The 12,407-nt window shown below is 30.3% G+C and overlaps 1 protein-coding gene across 1 annotated transcript; it reads right to left on the bottom strand.

Annotated features, from left to right (window-relative positions):
- Positions 1-1,233: 1,233 nt before the first annotated feature.
- On the bottom strand, positions 1,234-4,336 carry LOC123910549 (probable cinnamyl alcohol dehydrogenase 1). Its single transcript, XM_045961696.1, has 7 exons — positions 4,190-4,336; positions 3,304-3,399; positions 2,913-3,026; positions 2,583-2,813; positions 2,130-2,415; positions 1,859-2,009; positions 1,234-1,750 (listed from the first exon to the last, which is right to left on the bottom strand). The coding sequence occupies exons 2-7, from the start codon at positions 3,390-3,392 to the stop codon at positions 1,554-1,556; spliced, it is 1,068 nt and encodes a 355-aa protein (XP_045817652.1). The 5' UTR covers positions 3,393-3,399; positions 4,190-4,336; the 3' UTR covers positions 1,234-1,553.
- Between the last annotated feature and the right edge of the window lie 8,071 nt (positions 4,337-12,407).

Here is a 12,407-nt window from a genome sequence, read left to right as displayed (position 1 = left end):
AGCAGAACACAAGTACTTGACATTCTACTTTCAATTAGTATCAATACTGTTTTATTAGCAAGCAGTAACCAGTGGCTTTTGTGCTGAGTAGACTTTTGTTTATATAAAGATCTCATTTTGGCTTGTTCAAAAAAAAATACTGTTTTATTAGCTAATAATGGTTTAATATGAAAAAATTCAGGTTTAGTTCCAATACTGATTTATTTAGTATAAAAATTCTGGTTTACACACTGCACACAAATTGTTAGTTCATGACTGCACACAACTGGTTTAGCTCCAAATATTTTAAGATGGATGTCTTCAATGAATTACAGTAAAGAAACATATATGAAGCACCATTTGAACATATATTGCTGAGAGCTACAACAAACTTGTAACCTTGATCATTTCTATTTTCTAGCACTTTCTACGAATTTAGTTGTATGGGATGGAAACAAACCTGATTTATATGCATCCATAAGACTCAGTTTTGAAGTTAATAGACTTTGAAGGTCGTGTGTAACAATTACTTTTCAAGCAAAACATTGATTTTCTGAGAGTATGGTTGTTTAATAATTCCAGAAAAATCTTCCTTCCATTGCCATGGCACCCTTGATCTTTAGTATAGCTGCATAACTAAGAGTGAAAAGTAACAAGATGGAACCAGGGTTTCTTTTCTTCTTCTTCAGACTGGAGTTTTTAAAAGGCCAAGACACATTTCTTTCCTTTCATTTTGGTCCTAACGATACATCATCAAACTATGTCCTTCAAAATGGTCAATGTATTTTATCAAAGAGTAATAATCTGTTTAACGTCAAGGACAAAAATAACTAATAAAGAGTGGAGGGTTAGTGTATTTTCGTGAGTTAGGGATTGGTGTGATAAGGTGTTACATTTTCATTTTCAGAAATAAAAAGTGGTGTTTTGCCCTAATTATGACTAGTAATAATTAATCAATGATTGAATGAACTATCCTAACCCTCTATCAATTGATGAGTATTTTTTGTGTATATACATGACTTTGTGCACATGCGTGTTGATTGAACGATCATAACCTTCATCAATTTGATGAATGGTTCTATTTTAAAACATTGACCATGACCAAGACGTCACTTATTTGATCTTCAACTGTTTTTTAGGAAAATGGAGTTATGTTGATTTTGGTAGTTTGATCTTCAACCATGCTACCTTTCGCACCATAAACTGAAGCTTGCATCCCCAATGTATAAAAACTGAAAAAGAGAAACAACAACATAGAAGGCAAAAAATGCCTTTTAGTTGATCCATAAACAGTCATTTACAAAACTGTTGCAAGCCTTAGTTTGTTCTCGAAACCAAACTCGTCTAAGTTTTTTGCAACCGAAAAAAGATTACAACAGACTGATACCTAATGTCCCTATTTTATGGCCCTCTCAAGAGCTTTATTTGCATTACTAGATATATGAAATTTGAATCATATATATATCTAGCAATCATTATGAAACACTGAACATCTCTTTGCTTCCTGTATGTAATATCAAACAAAGTAGTTCTTCCATGTCAAACTTCAGAACCAACTTCATATTACTCTAGTTCTACTTAAGGGAGTTTTCAATGTCTATTACAAACCGATATTTCACGTCCTTATTTACGACCCTGTCAAGAGCTTCATTTGAGTATCCAATTGGAATCAGTTCTATATCTGGGTAAATCTTGTTTGCAGCACAGAAGTCCACCATCTCCTGTATTTCTTTTGTACCACCTACAACACTTCCGGAAACAGTTCTTGATCCTGTCAAACAGATGAGGGTTATTTAAGGTTCCGACGCTACAATCAATGAGTTACCTGAAAGAAAACTGACCATTCCAACAAAACTTCTGTACTTCAAAAGAAACATACCTAAATTAAGGCTTGCAGGGCTGAATTTGACTTCACTTGGGAACCCAACTAAGACTAGAACACCAGATATCTTCAACAGTGACATGTAAGGATCAAATGGGTGATCACCGGATGCTGTGTCAACTATAAAATCCAATGATTTAGCCAACGCCTGCATAGAAATCACCATTAATTTAGATAAAGAAAAACAGAAGCACAAGTCATAGTAACAGTGCTTCTCTTCGTGTTTTGAAGAACATGCTATGGTATAAATGGTTCATGTAATACTTACCCTCATCTCTTCTTGATTTGATGAAACAACAAAGTTGTCTGCACCAAGCAGGCTCAGCGCCTCCTCTTTCTTGGAAATACTAGTGCTGAAAACTGTTACACGCAAGCCAAATGCCTTCCCAAATTTTACTGCCATATGACCGAGGCCACCAAGACCAACCACTCCTAGAGACTTACCAGGTTGATTCATCTTATGGCGTATCATGGGAGAATAAACTGTGATTCCAGCACAAAGCAAAGGACCTGCTGAAGCTAAAGGATAGCTTTTAGGTATCATGAAGCAATACCTGCATATGAAAGACCATATATAATACGAAGTTATGAACTGAAGCTACAATCTCCATTTAATATGAAAATCAAAAAAGTATTTTTAGTGCTCATAATAAGTTTCAGGAAGAGAAGGCCTCGCAAAAGTTGACATAACCAGAACAAAGTTAATATCTATTGAGTTTACCTTTCATGTACTACAATGGAAGTGGAGTATCCCCCTTTGGTAACTGTACCATCAAAATCGACACCATTAAAGGTGTAAACTGATCCCTTGACACAATGATTTTCTAATCTATCACTACAATACTCGCAATCCCTGCATGAGTTGACGTAAGTCCCCACTCCAACATGGTCACCAACCTTGAAACGCTGGACATTAGGACCAACCTTTGCCACAACCCCAGCAATCTCATGTCTGGTAAGTAAAAAGGAAAACACAGATAATTTAGCTTATGTCTATAGTATTCTCACCCACCCATACACACATGACACATTAGCAAAGCCAACCACTTACCCCGGCACAACAGGATACTTTGAATCCCCATGTTTATTCCTTGCCCAAATTACATCAGCATAACAAACGCCACAGTGTGTAATTTTAACATAAACATCTTCACTCCCAAGTTCCCTTAGCAATCATCATTATCATATTGTCAGTATTTAAGAAAAAAAATTGAAAAAATGTAAATCTCAGTATGTAAGTCATACAAAAATACATACATTCTTATATGCGTATGTATTTATGTATTGATATGGATGTGTAGCAACAATTAGGAACTTCATTAACTAGTAACTTATGGTGGTAACTGGTAAGGTTGCCTTGAAAATTAAAGGAAAATGAAATTTTATACAAAACAATTACTTCAATCTACAAATTAAAATGAGGGGCACTAAATAACACACACCTGCGATTGAATTTGTAAGGCGACAGAACTCCAGATGCATCTCTTGCTGCCCATCCAAGGCAATCTTCACCGACACCTTCGGAACTCATAGTTTTTCTACTCAAAACATATTAACATAATTAGTCCTCAGTTTAATTTGAAGTTTCATTTCATATAATTGCCATGTTTGGATAAACAACTTAATTTGCAGCTCACAACATAAGCGCTTACAAATAAGCTATTTCTATTACACAAGATAAAATAAAGTCAAATTGTTCTCTTATAAAGCTATAAGCTGTTTTCATAATGTATCTCGGAGAACTTATGAAAATAAGCTGAAAACAACTTATGCTTGTCATAAGTTATTTTCATAAGCTCTCTCAAACTGTCTCACAAGTGCTATGTAAATAGATAAGTTAAAATAAGTCAATCCAAACAGATTCAAATTCTAATAACTCAAACAACGTATGGTTGGGAGAAGAGAAATGTTAGAAATAATGGATTCATGTGACACTTTGATATGAAACAATGATACAATAGTAAAGCAGAGCAATCAACATGCAGAGTAAGAAAATAAGTAGCATTCATAAAACTAAAAACAAAAAAAAATCATAGATCCGACAACAAAAAGAAAACATTTTATTTCCAGAAACACTGAAACAGTATACAACGAAAGTATGAAATGAAATGATAATATAAGTGAAGATAGAATTTAGAAAAGTTATGAAATTCGATTAAAATTCATAAAAGTCAAAACACCAGATTATTTTCCTTCCTCTTAACAGTCTCTAAACACGAAAATGAATAAGAATGAAGAGTTTCAGAATTATAATTCAGAAATTATTTGTTGGTATAATCTAAAGTGTTGAATGATAATTTGGCAGAGAGAATAAGATGATAGAGTTACCTTTGGAATTGAAAGGGATTCACTCACAGAGAGGAAAATGAACAAAACAGGTCTTCGCGGTGTGACTCTGAGTTTTTGTCTTTCTGCATATACACTGCGTTTGGATACCGAGAGAATGAATTAAGAAAGAGAGAAGTTGAGGAGAAATTTAGGATTGTTCGGTAAAAATAAGCTATAAGCTAGCTGATAACCTAATTTATAGTTGATAGCTGATGGCTGGTAGTTTGTAGTTGAAAAGCTAGTAGAATAAAATTAAAGTGTTTGACAAATTTATCTAGTTTTATACTTTTTAAAAAATAAATAAAAAAATTAATGAGGATAAATATGAAATAAAATGAAAAAACTATAAGCTACAAGCTAGTTAGAGAAACTCGTTACCAAACACTTCACATTTTTTTCAAACAAGCTTATAAGCTAGTTCAATAAGCTATAAGCTAGCTTATTGGACTTACCAAATAGTGCCTTAGTATTGTTTGGATGAATAGAAATTGAGAAGAAAAAATAAGCAGAGAAATTAAAATAAATAGCAAAAGACTAATTTAACCTTTATAGTTATAATTTAAATATAATTCATTGTTTTGGTTTTTCACTCTATAAACATTATTTTTAATTATTTTCTAATAAAGTAAAACGTACAACATAAGTATGTGCTTATTTATTTATTTATATTTTTTTAATAAATTTTTATTTTGAAAAATTGACTATAAAAATGAAGTTGAAAAAAAAAAGGTTAAGTGCAAAAGATATATTGTCATGATAAATAGATGATGGAGGGATAATAATGGAAAATCACAAATGCTAGGTTTTTTATGCGACAAATTTCACCTTTTATGGAGAGATTTTTTATTGGATAGTTATGGGTAGTTTCTACCCATTATATTTTCCTCTCTTACCTTTTCTCCTCTCTTCCGAACCATGGAAATACTTTATTTCTTTGCGATTTCTCTCTTTTATATTTCTCTCTTTTCTAAATCTACTCAAACAAACACAATGATAATGTTGACAAATCATATTTTTATGGAAAACGTCAACGATTTAATTGTTGTGCACCGTTGTAAAATTTTTTTACACATGCATTCATTGATATGTTGTCACATCATTTAATGAACGTGACACATTGTGTGTTTTTAAATATAATACATGATGTCATGTGTTAGTATATTATTGAATGTATGTGTAAAATAATTTTACATTAACAGTGTATATAAATTAAATTCAAAGGTCGTACTAATTAAAAAATTCAAATAAAATAAAATATTTTTTTTCAATACAAAATTTTATTTTATTGTTTTTTTTAACTAGTGCCATGACATTACCCTGTCTTTATTTTTGCTTAAATACTTTTATTAAAGTAAACTATTAAATTGTTCTCTGTATTTTGTAACTCGTTTACACTCTCATTCTCTCAAATATGTTGTTTGACTCTATATACCTGACATATCAAAATATTTTGTCTCCGGTGAATTTTTTTAGTTGGTGGTATATTTTTTCGTGTCAAGTAGTCTAGCCGTTAGAATTTTATTTTTTAAGGTGAATAAGTAGGAATATCATAGTACCAGTGCTGACGTGGATTGTTAAGTCTCATTCTCTATTTAGTGGATTTTGTTCCATAGTATTATTCGATAAATCTAAAAAGTCAACTATTTTTTATAAATTATTGATATTTAGAAAACATTAGATTTTGTGGTGGTGCTAAAAGTATATCACTTAAAAGCTTATTACCAAATAATATATTGAGCCCAAATAGCTAGCTCGGCCCGTAAATACAAACTCTCATCAATTTAACATTGTTGAATAATTGCAGAAATAGAAGTTAACACTTTTATTTTATTTTTGGAGAAGAAGTTAACATTTGTTACTTGCTATAAGCTTAATCCCACATAAATAGCTGGGGTAAATATAACATTGTTGAATAATTGGTCAATTTGTCCCTATAAGCGTAATTCTCTCACCAATTTAGTGAATAATAAACTATTAAACGGTATATGAATATCAAATATCATGTTTATGCTGCGTTGATTCAAGACGTTAAAGAGTTATTTTCTCAAAGTAATACTAACTTTATGCAACACTCTCAGAGAAGGAAACAATGGTGCAGATTTCTTAACCAAATTTGGGGGTGGAGCCTCTTCAGACTCTAATCTCATGATTCACGCATCTCTTCTGAAAGATTTCTTTGATATTCTCAGAAGCCTTGTAACAAAAAATATATTATAAAAATGCATCTATTTCATCCTTAGGTTATCGTACAAAATAACTAATGAGTAATTCTATACAATTTTTTTGTGGGTTAATATCCTTTTTTTGGGAACATGATCAACCATGAATTATTATTTTCACTATTCTTCATCCATCGCATAAAATTATCCAGTTTTCGTCTTCTTTAATCTAATGCACAATCAATATGAGTGACAATGTTTGATATTTTTGCAATAAGTACCATACCACAACAATATTCAACACTAAGATGGAGCAATTAAAAATGATGGACAAGAAGAGTGTCACTATCTAACTAATTAATTTTCCACCAAATTCACATAGTAGAACATATTTTTCTCAACAACTCAAGATAGACACATTGTATAATAATAACTCAGATTTTCAATAGAAAACGTGAAGTACAAAGAAAAATCAATCTTGAAGATGCTTGAGAAAATTAATTAGAAGTTACTAAACGAGAAATATGACATGGAGTGGATGTTGGTTGTGGATAAACTGAGCCCCCATGAGTTGTGGATTAGAGGAGAGGGACACTACAAGAATTTTGTGAATTTACGAGGAATAAATTCATAGGAAACAAGTCTAAATTCGTAGGAAATGTTGGTTTCCGAAGAGGTATTTAACAACAAAAAACAATGATGTTTGAGTTTGATGACTAATTGATTGTTTTTGTTGAAATTTGAAAATTTAGAAACTAAATTGATGTATTTTTTTAGCTTAAATTCTGCTAAGCTAACATTCAACTTATTAGGAGTGTTAATTGACGAACGAAATAATTAGACGAGAGAATAAATTAAGAAGTTTTTAGTTGATTTTAATAATTTAAAAACTAAATTGATGATAGTGATAATTTAAGAACAAGATCGACTGTTTATTCTAATATTATTTTTAAGGGTTTGGTTGTGCACTTGTTAAATATACTAAAAAAAATTAAAAGAAAAATTAATGTTAGAAATATAACTTTTTATGTTTTTAATGTATTGAATGCACACTTTTTTTAAGATGAAATTTCCTTATTGATATAATTAACGGAACTGAGAGCTCAGAGACACTGTTTAACATTTTCCTATTTTTAAACCATATAGTAGTTCATATTTGTTGTTCGATACTACATATATGGATATATGGATGATAAAAATATCCGTACTAGTGGATAAAATTTGCCACAAACACGAGGCGGATAGCTTAATGAATATTCGCACGGAAGATAAATGTATATTTTATTTGTAAATATTCACGTGTACCTCAAAATTGGCGAATACCACACGAATATAAATATCACATTTATTCAATAGGTCGAATACGAATATCCTACTTTCTGCCTTCACGTTTATCTATTTACATCCTAACTATATAACATTATGGCCCGTTTGTTTCAGATTTTTTTTCAAAATAATTTTTTTTTTATTTTACTTGTGTTTGTTTCAGATTTTTTTTTCAAAAATCATTTTAGTAAAAAAATTATTTTTTCTTCAAAATGAAAAAATATTTTCAATAACTTTCTTCAAAATCTATTTTTTTAAAACTATTTTCTAAAAAAAATAGCTTTTTGTGATCGTAAACAAACGAAAAATAGCTTTAGATTTTTTTTCAAAATTTCTACAAAAAAAATCTCTAGATTTTTTATAAAAAATCATTTTTTTAAAGTTTAAACAAACATGCCCTATAGCTTGTCAAAATGACAAATTCACACATGAAAGTTTAGGGAGCATATCTCGTTAGGATCTCAAAGAAAAGGTGGAAGCAAATGCAAAGACCTTTACAAACTGTTTCTGCGAACGCGCTGTGATTAATTAACAAAGGAAAATACGTATTAATTAGTGTATTTGAGAGTACTAGTTAATGAATATAATAATATAGTAAAGTATTTTTTTTTTACAATAATATAGTAAGGTAATTTAAAAATTTTATAATCTATTTTTCAAAATATAAAACATGCATTTTTAATTATTTTTTTTAACGAGAACATTAGTTAGCACTTAGCACGACTCATTAATAAATTAGTACAACTTGCAAGAATCCTCGTACTTACTATGATTTTAATACTAAGCCACAAATTAAAAGCAATAATTCTTTAATCCTTTGACAATTTTTTATCATTATCTTATGGCATCTGGAAATGTGAAATCTTATCTAACGGTTTATAATGGGGACCATTAGGCATTACCTAAGTTTTACGTTTTTGCTTTCCACTCATGGAAATGTGAAATCTTATTATAAAATGTTTTTATTATAAATGAAGCAACTTCTTGATTTTTATTTATTTTTGGTCAAAAGTATATGAAAAATATTTATATAGGCCCAAAATATATATTGAAGGGGTCAAAATTGTCAAATTTTAAAATAGGAAGAATAATTCTTCGATATGGTGAAAATAGGGGATCAATATATACTTCATGTTAAGCGAAGATTATTTTAATATATATGTCATTTACATTTTTTAATATAATTATTATTTTATTTCTAATTATACTCTCTAATAAATTAAGTATCATCTCTCTTGGGCACTATAAATTTAGTGGCTAAAATTTATTTATTTTTATATGAATAAATGAAAAATTTCAAATTTAATCTATATCTCTTAGATGTATATCTCTATCAACTATAAATCATGCTCACGATTACCAACTTATCCTCCAAATATTTCGTTGTGTACCATAGAAGTAGTCAATAAAATACAAGTATAAAGTACACTTAATATTAAGATAGTTTAAATTAATTCGTAAATGATGTTTGACTAATTATAGTATAGCCATCAATGAGTGTTGATGATTGACATCTGCTTTCCCTTAGTTGGAGACGTTGTGTTTATGGCTTTATTTATTCTATCGTCTCGTTCCATTGATTGTTTGAGGAAACAAGATATCCTCACTGGTCACATGAAATCTCTATCACGTGGGCTACAACCAATCAAGAGCAAAAGTTACATTATCAAAAAAAAAAAAAAAAACAAGAGCAAAAGATATATCCGGTGTCAATTTCGGTGACTAGTTCTTATAGAATAAAAATACTCTGCCTTTAAATAGGGTTTCTGCAACTGATCGATGGACAAATTAGTCGGTCCTAAGGCCGAATATCAAATTTTTTAAAACAAAAAAGAACAAAAACTACAAATGAATTCCTCAAGCTAAACACTACTAGCCCCCGTCCATGTTAAATAACCTATTACTCTTTTTTAAAAAAATAAATTAAAATTATGTTCTACGTGCAACCGCAGAGATTAATTCACTCGAAATAACTGAAATCTATTTACCAAGATAACAAAAATTACCTTGTAAAAATATAACTAAAAAAAGAATTAATAAGTAGCATTAATGTTAGTAATAGGTATGAAGTTTTTATCATTTTTTTGTTAAATAATCTAGTGACTAGAAATTTCACCTTAAAAGATGAATAAGTGGGGTGTCCAAGATTCAGACTTCGACTTCTGCATATATAGGGCAATATCTTTACCAACTGTGATAAGTTCATGAGAACAAGTTTTTACCATTTTTACCATAGCTCAATTCAATGATGTATGAAAAGCTTATAAAACTGAGAAAAGTTGCTATAAGATGGAGTACATAATGAATATTGATACTGAAAGCGATTATAAAATGATTTTGGCGATATACTGTAAATAGAAATTATGAGTATGGGAGAAGATATTTCCAGTTTTGGAAATGTTACTGAATATGAAAATGACATACATAGTCTTAGCGGCAGTCTTTCCACAAATTGCCAGTTCATCACGTGTACGATGTTTGATTCTTTCTTTCTTTCTTTGTGTTTTTCGATTTCATGCATTTGCCAAATCCTGCTGTTTCGTAACTTGCAAAATCATGACTAGTACTATATCTTTGTTAAAAATAACATAAAATATTATTTCAGTTTTTTATTTATAAAATTTAAATCTAATTTATTTAAAAGGATTTTTTTTAATGCTATGTTAGATCGACTCATATTGTCTACTTGTTTCATGTTTATATTTTGATTAATGCAACTACAAAGCGAACACATATGTAAGATTTGTTGTAATTTTTATAAATTTGGGGCCGATTTTGGCAGCCACAAAGGAAATGTGATAAAATGAGAAATTAGCATTTTGGCATCCTTCTAGCAAGATGTCTAGGTGGGGGAGATGTCCTTGTGACATCAAATCATAAGTTGACACATTATTTGTTTACCGTTTATTTTTTAGGTGGTTGGGGTCCAAGTCTTATATGTTTGAGAGTGTTTATATACACACACGATTATTTTGTCATTATAAAACTTTTTTTTGTTGTCTATATATAATTTGGAGATTAATCACTCGAGATACAATAATATATTTTCAGAATGACATCTCCAAAATATATTCTTAATTTATATAATTTATAGCATACGAGTTAGAATATAAAATTAAAAATTACACCCTATAAAATTAAAGGACCTTATCTATCAATCATGTCGCACTATGTGTCAAACTCAATAATATTCTTTACTTAATCACTATAACTTCTTTAAAAAAGTTTGTCCATTCCGTAAAAAAGATTTTTTTGCATTTCGGTAATTATTACTATTAGTAGCATAAAGCTTGATTTTGAATATAGGGAAAGCTTTTTTACTATATAAGGCATCATCAAATCCACACCATCATTCTCACATACTGTATGTAGTGAGATTACACCAGTAATACCTTCCTTCAAATAGCCTCTACAACATGCATTATAATAATAAAAATATAAATGTAATTTCCATTCTGGAAAAGCAAACGAAACAATAATTGTAGTACCTTACTATTTCTTTTAGTAAACAAACAGGGTTCAATCTTTTATTTCAATAAAATAGTGTTCAATTTAGTACGGTGTTTTTTTATAGTATTGAATTCCCTTTCCCCTAACCTCGTTAAGGACAAAATTGTAAACAGTGAAGAACCGCTTTTAGCAAAACCTTAAAGCAGGAAAAATAAGCGCCCTCGGTTTTAGAAACACCACATGTCAATTCCCCATACGTCACTACTTTTAGGGCCCCCACGATTCCTGGACTCCGATGTTGTCCTAGGATACACGTTTACCCACGCGCATACTTCTAACTTTATCGCCACTCTCTTCCTCAATGAGCGAGTATAATCCACGCGCTTCCCTTGTGGATTTGGTTCAACCAACCAGACACAACAGAACCTTAAAATAAAGGAGTTTAGACCATCTCCAATGGTGTAGTACCTATTACGTACTCATGGTACTTATTAGGTACTACCATTGGAGCACAAAACATTTTAGTACCTAATAGGTACCACTTCTAATATAAGAACTCTCTCTTCTTTTTATGGGACCCACTTTATTTAATATATTCAAAAAAATTTAATTTGGCAATATTATTTTAAATTAAATTTCAAATTTTAATGATGTGGAGTTATTGATGGGACCCATTTTAGAACTTTTTAAGAAATGCTTCATTAGAGGGGTTGAGTACCTATTAGGTACTATTATTAAAAAAATAATAAATTAATGATGTGTCTATGTGGGACCATTTAAGTACTAAAAAATGGAGTGCTCCATTGTGGATGCTCTTAAAACCACTAATCTTAGAAAACCACATTTAGGTTTTGCATCAGAAATAACCAGTTCACACTATCCCCTTCGGCTGTACAGTACTATTATACCTTTGTTTTGGGAGATCTGAGATTTTAAAATGGAAATAAAAATGATACTTGTAATTGATGGATTTGGATCTTCCGATGTGAATTAACATATAGTTTAACGCAGAATTAAATCTCATCCGTTGATTTGAGGTTGAATGATCTGTATTACACATCAATTTTAACTATTAATACACTTTCAATCGTTTGATTGGAATCGAACGGCCGAGAATAATAACTGCGTGCAGCAAATCTGCGTAGACCAAATACACAATTTTTTATGACCCACTTTTGCATATAATTAAGACTAGATCAAATACAATATTAATAAGGCTACTTCTAATGTGCACAAGTAGCACAAATTGTGCACCATGCACAAGTTGCTCGTATTATTATAAG

This window comes from Trifolium pratense, linkage group LG2, assembly GCF_020283565.1.
Source record: "Trifolium pratense cultivar HEN17-A07 linkage group LG2, ARS_RC_1.1, whole genome shotgun sequence".
Taxonomy (NCBI): domain Eukaryota; kingdom Viridiplantae; phylum Streptophyta; class Magnoliopsida; order Fabales; family Fabaceae; genus Trifolium; species Trifolium pratense.
This window is presented reverse-complemented; position numbering and strand designations above follow the sequence as displayed.